Raw genomic sequence first — 17,314 nt, 5'->3', positions numbered from 1 at the left:
CAACAGTGAGAGGCCCACGTCCCGCAAAAAAAAAAAAAGAAAAAAAAAACATTATTGTAAAAATGTAAGCATTATGCTACATGGTAAGATACTAACTCCTTTGGCTTTAAGATCCAAACAAGCTAAGGAAGCTTCCTATTTCTACTATTTCTGTTATTCAACAGAGTGTAGAGGTTTTGGTAAAAACAAAAACAAAAAAACTTAAAAAGCCGTAACATTTTATTACAGAGGGAAAGAATTGATTTTTATAAATGGTGTGACTGCGTATTTGGAAATTTTAAGAAACTACACTGAAAACCTATTAGAACCAATAAGAAAATGTAATGTAGTAGGTTTCGATATGTATATATACACACACACACACACACAAACATACATACACAAAAGTAGCTTTTTATTACACTATCAATAATTAGTTTAAATATTAAAAAGAAAAGAAATGCACTCATATAGCAACGTAAAGTAAATCTAGGACTAAATTTAACAAGATGTAAACAAATGTATATGAAGAAAACAATAGCATTTTATTAAAATATAAAAAATAAAACATGAGTAAATAGAAAGGTATGTATATTCTTTGATGCAAACCTTGCCATTACATAACTGTTAGTTCTTCCCAAATTAATGGTGAATTTAATATTATTCCAATCAGAGTAAACTTTATATGGAAGAATAAATATAAAAGAATTCGAAAACATTTTGAAAAAGTAGAACAAACATTTTTAGTGTAAAACCTGATTTAAAACCAATATAGTACTGTCTGGCATAGAAATAGACAAGTATGTAGATCAGTGTAACAGAACATAGAGAGCAGAAACATTTGCTATTATTTGAGAAATAAATAAAATAATAAAGTTGATATTTCCATCAGCAGATTATTCAATAGTGTTGAGACTATCGCCAGTACTTTTGGTAGAACATAAAGTTTTCCTTCTCTTACATCAAACTAGTTGACAGTGATTCTAATGATGGAATTGAAGCAAAAGAGGGTGAAGTTATCACTTATATAATTCAAAGACAGATTGGCCATGGGTGGTTTTAAAGATTTTGTTGTTTATTTTCTTTTGGTATTTTCAAGTATAACAAAGATGGAGAGCTCAAAAACACATCCTTTTAAACAATTGGAGGTTGTGAGCTGATCTTTCAAGGCATCATTTCTGTTATAATTCAATGTGTTATTCATATTGGGACGGTACCGGCATCCACCAGTCATCGAAGCCAGCAGGCTTCCTGAGAGATTGGGGGAGGGAATGATTGCAAAGGGAAGCAGCATGAGGAAATTTTGAGGTGGGGGTGGTACTTTCCTGTACCATGACGGGAATGCTGGATACATGAACTGGGTACCACTGAGTGAATTTGCTGCGTGTAAATTTTAAAGCTATATTAAAAAGTTAAGTCTGAGAAAATGGTAGGAGTGGAACTGCAAAAAATAAAATAGAATAACACAGTCAAATTAAATGATGAATAGAAGTGATTGTCCCCTGCAATAAACAAACAACATTCAAAGTTTACAGAGGTATAGTGGCTTAAGGAAGATGATGTCCTTTGCTGAGAACAGGCCCTGCCAATAGAAATGAACACATTAGTATGTACCAGACCTGTCTAGAAAGACAGAGTGTGGGTATGTCAATTGCCTTCTGTAATTCTCTGTAAAGAAATATAAGCTGTTAAGGACTGGAGCAAAACTCTAACAAAAGGAACCATAAAATGCAGCATACTAAATAAAGAATAAACATGTATTTGTCAAAAGTACCAACTGCCTGACACTACTTGGCAGTGCCATATCCACAGCAGACGGTACACAGCCGCAATCATTTTCGTTAGCAGGAGCCAGAGGAGACCAATCTTGCTGGTGACTAGGAGAAAATGACATTAATAACTATATTTTCATCTCGTTTCAGCATCAAAGTTAAAAAATGTTATTCCTTTTTTTTCTTAAAAATGTTATGGAGAGAGTTATATAAAATTGTGGTAATTTTATATTTAATGAGTCATGCATAATGTATTGAACCTTATAGGAAATATAGACTTTGTTCCTGTATTCTTGAGCGCTTTGTGCCAGGAACTATTCTAATTACTGGAGTTATAGAGAATTTATGGAGAGAGATGAGACAAAGAATAATGAAATAATCACATGAAATAGGTAGCACAATAAGTGACCATAAATCCTATGGGGAAAAACATGAGAGGAGATTATTAGGAGAGTAGTAGATTAGAGATTAGGGAAAGATTGCAATTTTAAATATGGTAGCCAGAGAAGTCTGAAATTGGAAATTAAATAACTAAACCTGAAGAAGGTCAGGGAGGAAGGTATCTCTGAGGCAGAGCTTCCCAGGCAGAGGCTACAGCGAGTGCAAATACCCTGAGGCCAGAGCATGCCTGTCATGTTTGAGGAAAAGTAAGTGTCCACTGTGGATGGCTGGGATGAGGTGAGCAAGGGGGGAGGTGGTAAGAAATGAGGACAGAGCTTCCCTGGTGGCGCAGTGGTTGAGAGTCCGCCTGCCGATGCAGGGGACGCGGGTTCGTGCCCCGGTCCGGGAAGATCCCACATGCCGCGGAGCAGCTGGGCCCGTGAGCCACGGCCGCTGAGCCTGTGCGTCCGGAGCCTGTGCTCCACAACGGGAGAGGCCACAGCAGTGAGAGGCCCGCGTACCGCAAAAAAAAAAAAAAAAAAAAAAAAAAAAAATGTAAAGAACCTGGCCTTCCAATGTGATAATGGAAGACTTTAGGGAGTTTTGGGTGATCTTATTTGCTTGACAGCATCTTATTTGTATTTTATTTGTTTTCACACACGCTCACACTGTGTCTGTATCCATATAAATTTATTTTAAATACCTTCTATATGCTGGTGGCTTCCACATCTATAAATCTGTCCATGGTCTTTCTCCAAAACCTCTATCCCTTCCTAGTTCCCTAATATCTATACATGTGAGTAACAGGCATCTCAAATTGACCATGACCAAAAAATTTGGTCAGTACCTCATCCACCAGTTGCCCAAAAGCCAAAGGTCTGTGAGCTATCATTGATTCTCCTCTTTACCATGCCAGTTACACAGCTCTGTTGACCCTACCTCTCAAAAGTCCCAAATACGTACACTGCATCTCCACAGTGGCCACACAGACAAGTGCAAACATGTTTTTATGGTCTCCAAGTTCTTTTAACTTTTTAAAGAATTGTTTTAAAATACACATTACGCAAAATTTACCATTTTAACCATTTTTAAGTGTACGGTCCAGTAGCATTAAGTACAGTCACACTGTTTAGTAACCATCACTACTACCCTTCTCCAAAACTCTTTTAATTTTGCAAAACTGAAACTCTATACCCATTAAATGGTAACTCCTTACTCCTCCCTCTTCCCTCCTCCCAGCAGTCATCATTCAACTTTGTCTTTATTAACTTGACTGCTTTAAGTATCTCATATATATGGAATCATATAATTTTGTCCTACTGTGACTAACTTATTTCACTTTGCATAATGTCCTAAAGGTTCTTGTAGCATGTCAGAATTTCCTTCCTTTTGAAAGATGAAAATTATTCCATTATATGTATAGAACACAGTTTGTTTATCATGATGGACACTTGAGTTGCTTCTATCTTTTGAGTATCTTGAATGCTACCTTTTGAGTATCTTGAATGCTGCTATGAACACAGGTATATAAATATCTGTTTGAATACCTGCTTTCAATTGTTTCAAGAATATACCCACAAGTGGAATTGCTAGATCATATGGTAATTCTAGTTTTTTTTTTTTTTTTTTTGCGATACGCGGGCCTCTCACTGTTGTGGCCTCTCCCTTTGCGGAGCACAGGCTCCGGACGCGCAGGCTCGGCGGCCATGGCTCACGGGCCCAGCCGCTCCGTGGCATGTGGGATCTTCCCAGACCGGGGCACGAACCCGCGTCCCCTGCATCGGCAGGCGGACTCTCAACCACTGTGCCACCAGGGAAGCCCTGGTAATTCTATTTTTAATTTTTTGAGGAACCACCGTATTATTTTCCATAGCAGCTGCACCGTTTTACATTCCCACTGGGTGACTCCCTTTTTATCCTCTTCATTTTCCGTCTATGGTCAAGCACAGTGACCTTCTTTGGTTTCTTCAAGTACTAAGTTCCTTCTTGCTCTAGAGGTTTTGCTATAGTTATTCCTTCTGTCTATAAAGCTTTCCACCCTGAGGGCTACTTGACTGGCTCTCTGATTTTTCACCTTAGACTCTTCCAGGGATACCTTCCTTGATGTGTCACGTATGTGATTCAGTTATATCCTATATCCTAGCTTACCAAGATCTCATGATTTCCTTGTTTGCTTATTCATAATTTTTTTGGTCTTATCTCCCTTAAAACTCTATTCCCAATACCTAGAACTATGACTGATGCATGGGAGATGCACAGTAATTGTTGAAATGTCACTGAGATTAGTCTGGTAACTTTCCCAGTGTGCTATATGTGAATATTACTCATTAGTGAAACTCCGTATCATCACTCAGAGAATAATAAATATTCTTTAGAAACAAACTAAGACAGAATTCATAATTCCATAATCTAATCAGAAATGCCAGTTAACCTAGTTATCTTGACTCTGGTAGAAATTTGCAGCCTTGTTAATTTGGATATTTCAGGCAAGATATGTTCTTTGTTTTCAAGTTATTTCAATAATTACCTTACTACTTCTCTATGCTTTATATATGCAGTCATTATCCTAGAGGTACTTATAAAATCTGTCATGTACTTCTAAATAGCAAATTTGTTTTGGCCTTCAAACAAAGGGTACTTACATCATTTACCTTGCATAGTGGATTTTCTAAATGTTTTATAGTTCATTCCAGTAGTAACCACTTTCATAATCTGTAAGGTCAGCTGCATTAGACAAAACTCACGCAGGTAGCATAAAAGGAAAATTTTTGTTTCTGTCTTTATATTAAGAAGTGAGTAGGTGGGTACAAATGGGCTCTTCCAGATTATGAACAATCTCCTAACACAGTTATCTTTATGATGAGGCCATATATTTTGAATGACTTAAGTCTGATAGTTGACAGGCACCATTCCGTCTGGCCCAATGATCTTTTTTTTATTATTATTATTTTTTTTGTCTGCGTTGGGTCTTCATTGCTGGGCGCAGGCTTTCTCTAGTTGCAGCGAGCAGGGGCTACTTTTCATTGTGGTGCACAGGCTTCTCTTGTTGCGGAGCAAGGGCTCTAGGCACACAGGCTTCAGTAGTTGTGTCATGCAGGCTCAGTAGTTGTGGCTTGCACAGGCTCTAGAGTGCAGACTCAGGAGTTGTGCACAGGCTCTAGAGCACAGGCTCAGTAGTTGTGGCACATGGGCTTAGTTGCTCCGCAGCATGTGGGATCTTCCCGGATCAGGGCTAGAACCCATGTCGCCCGCATTAGCAGGTGGATTCTTAACCACTACACCACCACGGAAGTCCCTGGCCCAATTATCTTAACTGGGTTGTAAGAACCCATTAAATGTTTAGATGGGAGGCAGCATATACTCTTATGTATCAACACCCTTATTTTTTTATCATGTTAAAAAGTAGTTTGAAGTTTGCATCTAGGATTGAAACTCCTTTTATGTAGTGAAGAATAAAGATGAGTCTTGTGTACTGACAGCCCCTCTTCTTCAAGAATCAGTTCGTGCATTCATTACCGTGGTACCCTTAAAGCTCTGATAGATGTAATTTTATGGTTATTAATTTAACTAACTTGCAGGGGAGATATTCTGTGGTTTGCAGAAAAATGGAGAAATAGTTATTCTGAAAATTTTTTTTCTTTTCTAAAAGATGTTGAATATTGTCATTCAAATCATTAGGCTTTCATATTATTTTGAAAAAGTCATAAATGCAGAAAATCTGAATCACATTTAGTTCCTTTTCTAAAAATAAGATTAGGCAGATCATCCTATTTCAATAATTATTTCAAAAACTTCAAATATGCCAAATAGAATTCATTGGAGAGCCCATTGCATTTCAAGGACACTGGAGAGCCTCCATGGCAATAGGGTTGAAAAGTATTAATCCATCCCTTTCATCTTTTTATTACTTTTACATAGGGTTTATAGTAGGAAGTTCTTTACAAACATTGTGTTCTGTTGTTAAGATTTATATATACATTTTGAGATGATTTTTTTACACCTTTGCATATTATATCTCAGGCATCTTCAGGGCAAACAATAGCTTGTCCCTTTTGTTCACAAATGGGTATCTTCAAGGGAAAAAAAAGAGCATCTTTAGAAAATGTTATTGACGTAGCACCTTTAGAATGTAGCATCTTTTGAAAAGCTGTTAGTATCGTACCTAGTTTAAAAGCTTCAATAAAAAACATGCTTCCATATACCACTTAAGCTAGAAGTGTGCGTGTTGAAGATGGATAAAGGTGGTGAAGATTGCATCTTCTTTTGCCATTACATTAAGGAGAAAAATAAAATTTAATATTACCTTTAGTCATCAAACTCTCCTACATAATTTGACATGTATTACCTTCAGAGATTTTCAGTATTAAAGAGATAATGAACACAAATAGTTTGAATACAGTTTAAATCACTAATATTTTTGAGTACTTATCAATTGCCAAGAACTGTGCAAAGCACTTAATGGACTATTAAAGTTTACATGGCTATATTCTTTCTTAAATTTCTTCCTAGAATACTTCTTCGATTTTCAAAGAATAGGCTACATGTGCCTGTATGAAACCTATCAAAATATATATATCATAGGGCTTCCCTGGTGGCACAGTGGTTGAGAGTCCGCCTGCCAATGCAGGGGACACGGGTTCGTGCCCCGGTCCGGGAAGATCCCACATGCCGCGGAGCGACTGGGCCCGTGAGCCATGGCCGCTGAGCCTGCGCGTCTGGAGCCTGTGCTCCGCTACAGGAGAGGCCACAACAGTGAGAGGCCCGCATACCGCAAACAAACAAACAAACAAAGATATATATATATATCATAGTATATTGTAACTACCTTTTTACTTTTCTGTCTTTTCCATTAAACTATAAACAACAGGAATACAGGTTTTAGGTCTGCCATATTTACTCCCTCCTGTAACGTGATTGTCATGGGTACCTAGCCTTATACCTCAAACCTAGTAGGCACTCTACTAATATTTATTAATAGAATTATGATCAGTGTCCATAAAATACCTCATTTCTTCAGGGATAGGATCATAGGGAAGAATGGTGATGTAAAAATCAGAAGGCCAGTTTATTAATTTTCAACACAGTCTCTTTAAAAATAATTATATCAGGGTAGCGAGTGCATTTTCTTTCTGGTAGCTGCTGCCCGTTGGTGCTACTCATAATTGGAGTGTTTTGGTGCATAATTTTATTAAATCTCCTCACCACGAAATGAGACCATTACTATCCTTATCCTCATTCTGCACATGAGGAAACTGAGGCTTAGGGAGGATAAATAAGGTTTTAAAGTTTCACATCTAGCGAGAATCCAGTAAAGATTTGAATGCTTCTCTTGATTACTTCCAGAGCTCAAGCTTTGTGTCAATCAGTATTTGGAATGCCAGTTTAATTAATAGGTAAACTCAGAGAAGATAAATAATTTGATGAGGACACACAACCAGTAAATGACAGAGCCTGGTATTAAAGCCAATTTTCACACTCCAAAGTCTGTGTGGCTTTAATCCGGGCCACTCTCTCCTTTCCTTTAATAATAAATACCCTTTTCGCACATGCAATAAACCATGGGTCAAGTACCATCCTATTCATGCTGAGCAAATCATGGCCCTAAATTTTTTATCCTGACAATTTCTTAAGAAAGGACTGCTACATTCATTTTCTTCTCTAGTTAAATCAGAGTAAATAATCCTTGGGCAAGAGAGTTTTTGATATTTCATTTCCCTTTCTATTATTCTTATATCTGTGTTGATTGCACCCCTTATTAATGATACCTAAGAAGAAATATATGAGAAAAAAAGAATCCCAAAGAAAAAAGTCTGTTAGAAGAAAAGATGTATGATGCTACAGTGCGTCTGGAGGGAATTCAGTATCCTCTTGCGTTTAAGAAATCCTGAGAAAGTCAAATCAAACGTAGAAATCATATCATAAACTAATACAAGGAGGAACTCGGGCAATAAGTGGTGCGTCATTTGAGGGTCTGTGGAACATGATATTAAGTCTTGTTTAAATGGGACCTTTTACCGTGCTCTGTGTTCTATTATGAAACATGGTGTTGTCCTCCTTTTGAATTCTAGAGTCTCAAGTCCCTGACCAGCCAAGCTCTCTTCATGTGAGGCCCCAGACCAACTGCATCATCATGAGTTGGACTCCTCCCTTGAACCCAAATATTGTGGTGCGAGGTTACATCATCGGTTATGGCGTTGGGAGCCCTTATGCCGAGACAGTACGTGTGGACAGTAAACAGCGATATTATTCCATTGAGAGGTTAGGTGAGTAGCTGTGATTTTTCTTCTCTTAAGGAAAAGAAATGACTTATTTTAAATTATTTTCTTTCTTGGAAAATTGTTCTTTGGAAGTTGATTTCAATTTGTAGCATATATTAATTCATAACGCTCTCACCCACCCTCCTATATACACACATACATTTTCCCTGTCTGGATTTTGAATTGGGGAATTTTATCTAGACAGACACACAATAGTGTGTGTCCTGGTATGTACCCTGCCTGCGCGTCATAAGGATAGAAAAAGTGCATTGGAACATTTTTCTTTTTCCTCTGTCAATGGAAACTTCTAATCTTAATAATTCTTACAGAAAGAAAGTCAGCAAATTTTTTCTTTCCCTAGAAAGATATTGTGTCAATTTTTCTTTAACCTTGAATTATCTAGTCACATTACCTTTCCCCCCCCTTAGTATTTATAGATAAAGCTTGATGGATATCTCATTATGACTGTAGAACAACAAGATTTTAAAAAAGGAATTTTCAACCGAGACAGTAACTTGGAGCAATCAAACTCCTCTCTACATATATTCCTGATCCCTCCCAATCCAACTTCTCTTACAGTATTTAACCTCCTTTTACTGAATACAATACTTCTGTTGTGATGTTTCTGAATTCATTGAAACTTTGTTTATTCAGAGAGGGTTAACATGTGCAAACTTTTTTTTTTTTTTTTTTTTTTTAAACATCTTTATTGGGGTATAATTGCTTTACAATGGTGTGTTAGTTTCTGCTTTATAACAAAGTGAATCAGCTATACATATACATATGTTCCCATATGTCTTCCCTCTTGCGTCTCCCTCCCTCCCACTCTCCCCATCCCACCCTTCCAGGCTGTCACAAAGCACCGAGCTAATATCCCTGTGCCTTGCGGCTGCTTCCCCCCAGCTATCTACCTTACTACGTTTGTTAGTGTGTATATGTCCATGACTCTCTCTCGCCCTGTCAAAACTCACCCCTCCCCCTCCCCATACCCTCAAGTCCGTTCTCCAGTAGGTCTGCGTCTTTATTCCTATCTTACCCCTAGGTTCTTCATGACATTTTTTTCCCTTAAATTCCATATATATGTGTTAGCATACGGTATTTGTCTTTTTCTTTCTGACTTACTTCACTCTGTATGACAGACTCTAGGTCTATCCATCTCATTACAAATAGCTCAATTTCATTTCTTTTTAAGGCTGAGTAATATTCCATTGTGTATATGTGCCACATCTTCTTTATCCATTCATCCGATGATGGGCGCTTAGGTTGTTTCCATGTCCTGGCTATTGTAAATAGAGCTGCAATGAACATTTTGGTACATGACTCTCTTTGAATTTTGGTTTTCTCAGGGTATATGCCAAGTAGTGGGATTGCTGGGTCATATGGTAATTCTATTTGTAGTTTTTTAAGGAACCTCCATACTGTTCTCCACAGTGGCTGAACCAATTCACATTCCCACCAGCAGTGCAAGAGTGTCCCCTTTTCTCCACACCCTCTCCAGCATTTATTGTTTCTAGATTTTTTGATGATGGCCATTCTGACTGGTGTGAGATGATCTCTCATTGTAGTTTTGATTTGCATTTCTCTAATGATTAATGATGTTGAGCATTCTTTCATGTGTTTGTTGGCAGTCTGTATATCTTCTTTGGAGAAATGTCTATTTAGGTCTTCTGCCCATTTTTGGATGGGGTTGTTTGTTTTTTTGTTATTGAGCTGCATGAGCTGCTTGTAAATTTTGGAGATTAATCCTTTGTCAGTTGCTTCATTTGCAAATGTTTTCTCCCATTCTGAGGGTTGTCTTTTGGTCTTGGTTATGGTTTCCTTTGCTGTGCAAAAGCTTTGAAGTTTCATTAGGTCCCATTTGTTTATTTTTGTCTTTATTTCCATTACTCTAGGAGGTGGATCAGAAAGGATCTTGCTGTGATTTATGTCATAGAGTGTTCTTCCTATGTTTTCTTCTAAGAGTTTGATAGTTTCTGGCCTTACATTTAGGTCTTTAATCCATTTTGAGCTTATTTTTGTGTATGGTGTTAGGGAGTGATCTAATCTCATACTTTTACATGTACCTGTCCAGTTTTCCCAGCACCATTTATTGAAGAGGCTGTCCTTTCTCCACTGTACATTCCTGCCTCCTTTATCAAAGATAAGGTGTCCATATGTGCGTGGGTTTATCTCTGGGCTTTCTATCCTGTTCCACTGATCTATCTTTCTGTTTTTGTGCCAGTACCATACTGTCTTGATTACTGTTGCTTTGTAATATAGTCTGAAGTCAGGGAGCCTTATTCCTCCAGCTCCTTTTTTCGTTCTCAAGATTGCTTTGGCTACTCGGGGTCTTTTGTGTTTCCATACAAATTGCGAAATTTTTTGTTCTAGTTCTGTGAAAAATGCCAGTGGTAGTTTGATAGGGATTGCATTGAATCTGTAGATTGCTTTGGGTAGTAGAGTCATTTTCACAATGTTGATTCTTCCCATCCAAGAACATGGTATATCTCTCCATCTATTTGTATCATCTTTAATTTCTTTCATCAGTGTCTTATAATTTTCTGCATACAGGTCTTTCGTATCCTTAGGTAGGTTTATTCCTAGATATTTTATTCTTTTTGTTGCAATGGTAAATGGGAGTGTTTTCTTGATTTCACTTTCAGATTTTTCATCATTAGTATATAGGAATGCCAGAGATTTCTGTGCATTAATTTTGTATCCTGCTACTTTGCCAAATTCATTGATTAGCTCTAGTAGTTTTCTGGTAGCATCTTTAGGATTCTCTATGTATAGTATCATGTCATCTGCAAACAGTGACAGCTTTACTTCTTCTTTTCCGATTTGGATTCCTTTTATTTCCTTTTCTTCTCTGATTGCTGTGGCTAAAACTTCCAAAACTATGTTGAATAAGAGTGGTGAGAGTGGGCAACCTTGTCTTGTTCCTGATCTTAGTGGAAATGCTTTCAGTTTTTCACCATTGAGGATGATGTTTGCTGTGGGCTTGTCATATATGGCTTTTATTATGTTTAGGAAAGTTCCCTCTATGCCTACTTTCTGGAGGGTTTTTATCATAAATGGGTGTTGAATTTTGTCGAAAGCTTTCTCTGCATCTATTGAGATGATCATATGGTTTTTCTCCTTCAATTTGTTAATATGGTTTATCACATTGATAGATTTGCGTATATTGAAGAATCCTTGCATTCCTGGAATAAACCCCACTTGATCATGGTGTATGATCCTTTTAATGTGCTGTTGGATTCTGTTTGCTAGTATTTTGTTGAGGATTTTTGCATCTATGTTCATCAGTGATATTGGCCTGTAGTTTTCTTTCTTTGTGACATCCTTGTCTGGTTTTGGTATCAAGGTGATGGTGGCCTCATAGAATGAGTTTGGGAGTGTTCCTTCCTCTGTAAGTTTTTGGAAGAGTTTGAGAAGGACGGGTGTTAGCTCTTCTCTAAACGTTTGATAGAATTCACCTGTGAAGCCATCTGGTCCTGGGCTTTTGTTTGTTGGAAGGTTTTTAATCACAGTTTCAATTTCAGTGCTTGTGATTGGTCTGTTCATATTTTCTATTTCTTCCTGATTCAGTCTTGGCAGGTTGTGCATTTCTAAGAATTTGTCCATTTCTTCCAGATTGTCCATTTTATTGGCATAGAGTTGCTTGTAGTAATCTCTCATGATTTTTTTTATTTCTGCAGTGTCAGTTGTTACTTCTCCTTTTTCATTTCTAATTCTATTGATTTGAGTCTTCTCCCTTTTTTTCTTGATGAGTCTGGCTAGTGGTTTATCTATTTTGTTTATCTTCTCAAAGAACCAGCTTTTAGTTTTATTGATCTTTGCTATTGTTTCCTTCATTTCTTTTTCATTTATTTCTGATCTGATTTTTATGATTTCTTTCCTTCTGCTAGCTTTGGGGTTTTTTTGTTCTTCTTTCTCTAATTGCTTGAGGTGCAAGGTTAGGTTGTTTATTCGAGATGTTTCCTGCTTCTTAAGGTGGGCTTGTATTGCTATAAACTTCCCCCTTAGAACTGCTTTTGCTGCATCCCATAGGTTTTGGGTCGTTGTGTCTCCATTGTCATTTGTTTCTAGGTATTTTTTTATTTCCTCTTTGATTTCTTCAGTGATCACTTCATTATTAAGTAGTGTATTGTTTAGCCTCCATGTGTTTGTATTTTTTACAGATCTTTTCCTGTAATTGATATCTAGTCTCATGGCGTTGTGGTCGGAAAAGATACTTGATACAATTTCAGTTTTCTTAAATTTACCAAGGCTTGATTTGTGACCCAAGATATGATCTATCCTGGAGAATGTTCCATGAGCACTTGAGAAAAATGTGTATTCTGTTGTTTTTGGATGGAGTGTCCTATAAATATCAATTAAGTCCATCTTGTTTAATGTATCATTTAAAGCTTGTGTTTCCTTATTTATTTTCATTTTGGATGATCTGTCCATGGGTGAAAGTGGGGTGTTAAAGTCCCCTACTATGAATGTGTTACTGTTGATCTCCCCTTTTATGGTTGTTAGTATTTGCCTTATGTATTGAGGTGCTCCTATGTTGGGTGCATAAATATTTACAATTGTTATATCTTCTTCTTGGATCGATCCCTTGATCATTATGTAGTGTCCTTCGTTGTCCCTTTTAATAGTCCTCATTTTAAAGTCTATTTTGTCTGATATGAGAATTGCTACTCCAGCTTTCTTTTGGTTTCCATTTGCATGGAATATCTTTTTCCATCCCCTTACTTTCAGTCTGTATGTGTCTCTAGTTCTGAAGTGGGTCTCTTGTAGACAGCATATATAAGGGTCTTGTTTTTGTATCCATTCAGCCAATCTGTGTCTTTTGGTGGGAGCATTTAGTCCATTTACATTTAAGGTAATTATCGATATGTATGTTCCTATTTCCATTTTATATATTGTTTTGGGTTCGCTACTATAGGTCATTTCCTTCTCTTGTGTTTCGTGTCTAGAGAAGTTCCTTTAGCATTTGTTGTAAAGCTGGTTTGGTGGTGCTGAACTCTCTCAGCTTTTGCTTGTCTGTAAAGGTTTTAATTTCTCCATCAAATGTGAATGAGATCCTTGCTGGGTAGAGTAGTCTTGGTTGCAGGCTATTCTCCTTCATCACTTTCAGTATGTCCTGCCACTCCCTTCTGGCTTGTAGGGTTTCTGCTGAGAGATCAGCTGTTAACCTTATGGGGATTCCCTTGTGTGTTATTTGTTGTTTTTCCCTTGCTGCTTTTAATATGCTTTCTTTGTATTTAATTTTTGACAGTTTGATTAATATGTGTCTTGGCGTGTTTCTCCTTGTATTTATCCTGTATGGGACCCTCTGTGCTTCCTGGACTTGATTAACTATTTCCTTTCCCATATTAGGGAAGTTTTCAACTATAATCTCTTCAAATATTTTCTCAGTCCCTTTCTTTCTTTCTTCTTCTTCTGGAACCCCTATAATTCGAATGTTGGTGCGTTTCATGTTGTCCCAGAGGTCTCTGAGACTGTCCTCAGTTCTTTTCATTCTTTTTTCTTTATTCTGCTCTGCAGTAGTTATTTCCACTACTTTATCTTCCAGGTCACTTATCCGTTCTTCTGCCTCAGTTATTCTGCTATTGATCCTATCTAGAGTGATTTTAATTTCATTTATTGCATTGTTCATCGTTGCTTGTTTCATCTTTAGTTCTTGTAGGTCCTTGTTAACTGTTTCTTGCATTTTGTCCATTCTACTTCCAAGATTTCGGATCATCCTTACTATCATTATTCTGAATTCTTTTTCAGGTAGATTGCCTATTTCCTCTTCATTTGTTAGGTCTGGTGGGTTTTTATCTTGCTCCTTCATCTGCTGTGTGTTTTTCTGTCTTCTCATTTTGCTTATCTTACTGTGTTTGGGGTCTCCTTTTTGCAGGCTGCACTTTCATAGTTCCCGTTGTTTTTGATGTCTGTCTCCAGTGGCTAAGGTTGTTTCAGTGGGTTGTGTAGGCTTCCTGGTGGAGGGGACTAGTGCCTGTGTTGTGCTGGATGAGGCTGGATCTTGTCTCTCTAGTGGGCAGGTTCACGTCTGGTGGTGTGTTTTGGGGTGTCTGTGGCCTTATTATGATTTTAGGCAGCCTCTCTGCTAATGGGTGGGGTTGTGTTCCTGTTTTGCTAGTTGTTTGGCATAGGTTGTCCAGCACTGTGGCTTGCTGGTCGTTGAGTGAAGCTGGGTGCTGGTGTTAAGATGGAGGTCTCTGGGATATTTCCACCGTTTAATATTATGTGGAGCTGGGAGGTCTCTTGTTGACCACTGTCCTGAAGTTGGCTCTCCTACCTCAGAGGCAGAGCCCTGACTCCTGGCTGGAGCACCAAGAGCCTTTCATCCACACAGCTCAGAATAAAAGGGAGAAAAAGTAGGGAGAATTAGTAGAAGTATGAGTAAAGAAAGAAGGAAAGGAGGAAAGGAAGGAAGGAAGAAAGAAGCAAAGAAGGAAAGAAGGGAGGGAGGGAGGGAGGGAGGGAGGAAGGAAGGAAGGAGGGAAAGAAGGAAAAAAGACAGAAAGATGATACAGTAAAAATAAAATAAAGTATAATATAGTTATTGAATTAAAAAATATTTAAAAAAAAAAAAAAAAAAAGGGACAGATAGAACCTTAGGACAAATGTTGGAAGCTAAGCTATACAGAGAAAATCTTACACAGAAGCATACACATACACCTTCACAAAAAGAGGTAAAGGGGGAAAAATCATAAATCCTGCTCCCTGAGACCACCTCCTCAATTTGGGGTGATTCGTTGTCTAAAGGAGGGAAGGAAGAAAGGAAAGAAAGAAAGAACGAAGGTAAAGTATAATAAAGTTATTACAATTAAACTTAATTATTAAGAAAAAGAATTTTTAAAAAAAAAGTCATGGACGGATAGAGCCCTAGGACAAATGGTGGAAGCAAGAGTATACAGACAGGATCTCACACAGAAGCATACACGTACACATTCACAAAAAGAGGAAAAGGGAAAAAAATCATAGATCTCGCTCCTAAATTCCACCTCTTCAATTTGGGATCATTCCTTGTCTATTCAGGTATTCCACAGATGCAGGGTATATCAAGTTGATTGTGGAGCTTTAATCCGCTGCTTCTGTGGCTGCTGGGAGAGATTTCCCTTTCTCTTCTTTGTTCTCACAGCTCACAGGAGCTCAGCTTTGGATTTGGCCCTGCCTCTGCGTGTAGGTCGCTGGAGGGCGTCTGTTTTTTCGCTCAGACAGGACGGGGTTAAAGGAGCCGCTGATTCGGGGCCTCCGGCTCACTCAGGCCGGGGGTTGGGGGATGGGGGTAGGAGGGGCACTACGTGCGGGGCGGGCCTGCGGCTGCAGAGGCAGCGTGACGTTGCGGCAGAGGCCGGCGTGATGTTGCACCAGCCTGAGACCCGCCGTGCGTACTCCCGGGGAAGTTGTCCCTGGATCCCGGGAACCTGGCAGTGGCGGGCTGCACAGGCTCCGCGGAAGAGGGGTGTGGAGAGTGACCTGTGCTCGCACACAGGCCCCTTGGTGGCGGCAGCAGCAGCCTTAGCGTCTCCCGCCCGTCTCTGGGGTCCGCGGTTTTAGCCGCGGCTCGCGCCTGTCTCTGGGGTTTGCGCTTTCAGCCGCGGCTCGCGCCCGTCTCGGGGGCTCGCGCCCTCAGCCGCGGCTCGCGCCCGTCTCTGGGGTTTGCGCTTTCAGCCGCGGCTCGCGCCCGTCTCGGGGGCTCGCGCCCTCAGCCGCGGCTCGCGCCCGTCTCTGGGGTTCGCGCTTTTAGCCGCGGCTCGCGCCCGTCTCTGGAGTTCCTTTAAGCAGCGCTCTTAGACCCCTCTCCTCGCGCACCAGGAGACAAAGAGGGAAGAAAAAGTCTCTTGCCTCTTCGGCCGGTGCAGGCTTTTCCCCGAACTCCCTCCCGGCTAGTCGTGGTGCACTAACCCCTTCAGGCTATGTTCAAGCCGCCAACCCCAGTCCTCTCCCTGAGCTCCGTCCAAAACCAAAACCCGAGCCTGAGCTCGCAGCCCCGCCCGCCCCGGTGGGTGAGCAGCAAGCCTCTCGGGTTGGTGAGTGCCGGTCGGCACCGATCGTCTGTGCAGGAATCTCCCCGCTTTGCCCTCCGCACCCGTCGCTGTGCACTACTCCGCGGTCCCGAAACTCCCCCCTCTGCCTCCCGCAGTCTCCGCCCGCGGAGGGGCTTCCTAGTGTGTGGAAACTTTTCCTCCTTCACAGCTCCCTCCCACTGGTGCAGGTGCCGTCCTTATTCTTTTGTCTCTGTTTTTTCTTTTGCCCTACCCAGTTACGTGGGGAGTTTCTTGCCTTTTGGGAGGTCTGAGGTCTTCTGCCAGCCTTCAGTAGTAGTTCTGTAGGAGTTGTTCCACGTGTGGATGTATTTCTGGTGTATCCGTGGGGAAGAAGGCGATCTCCGCGTCTTACTCTTCCGCCATCTTCAAGGTCCCCCCCAAACTTTTCATATTCATTTTACATTGGATTTTCCGTAGTGCAATAAGAGATTATATCATTAGCAGAGGGAAATAAAATGAATATATGTCATATATAGCGTGCCAATAAGTTAAACAATTGTCATAATGCCAAAAGCACGTTGATTCTACCTGTTGATTTAACACGATATTATTTGCAATGAAGTACAGTGACCTTCTCAGTGAAAAGGCAACCTGATCGAATTGCTGCTTATTTGCAGTATCTCTCCGAAACTGGGCATTTGTGATGAGAAGCCTGATTTGAATTTGAACAGCTAAAATGCAGTAGCAAGAAAAGGTTTTGTCACTGCAAGAGGAAAATTGCACTGACCCATTCTCTCTATAATTTCTTCAAACACTAATAAGAGAAGCACCTTCTGCAAATCTCCACAATTTTAGTTAGCTTGGCATTTGGAAATAATATTCTCTCAGTCAGTCCCTGACTTTGAATGCAGAGGCAATCACAAAATTCATATTTTATGTCTATCAAACTTAT

At 39.6% G+C, this 17,314-nt stretch overlaps 1 protein-coding gene across 1 annotated transcript in view; it reads left to right on the top strand.

The window, feature by feature from the left end:
* Positions 1-17,314, top strand: part of DCC (DCC netrin 1 receptor) — a 774,287-nt gene that overhangs the window by 555,204 nt on the left and 201,769 nt on the right. The window contains exon 15 of the mRNA XM_032654035.1: positions 8,201-8,395. Coding sequence (XP_032509926.1) covers positions 8,201-8,395 — 195 coding nt within the window. The remainder of the gene's footprint in view (positions 1-8,200; positions 8,396-17,314) is intronic.

The sequence above is a fragment of the Phocoena sinus genome, chromosome 14 (genome assembly GCF_008692025.1).
Source record: "Phocoena sinus isolate mPhoSin1 chromosome 14, mPhoSin1.pri, whole genome shotgun sequence".
Lineage (NCBI taxonomy): Eukaryota > Metazoa > Chordata > Mammalia > Artiodactyla > Phocoenidae > Phocoena > Phocoena sinus.
The sequence above is the reverse complement of the archived record's forward strand: the minus strand, read 5'-3'. Positions and strand labels throughout refer to the sequence as shown.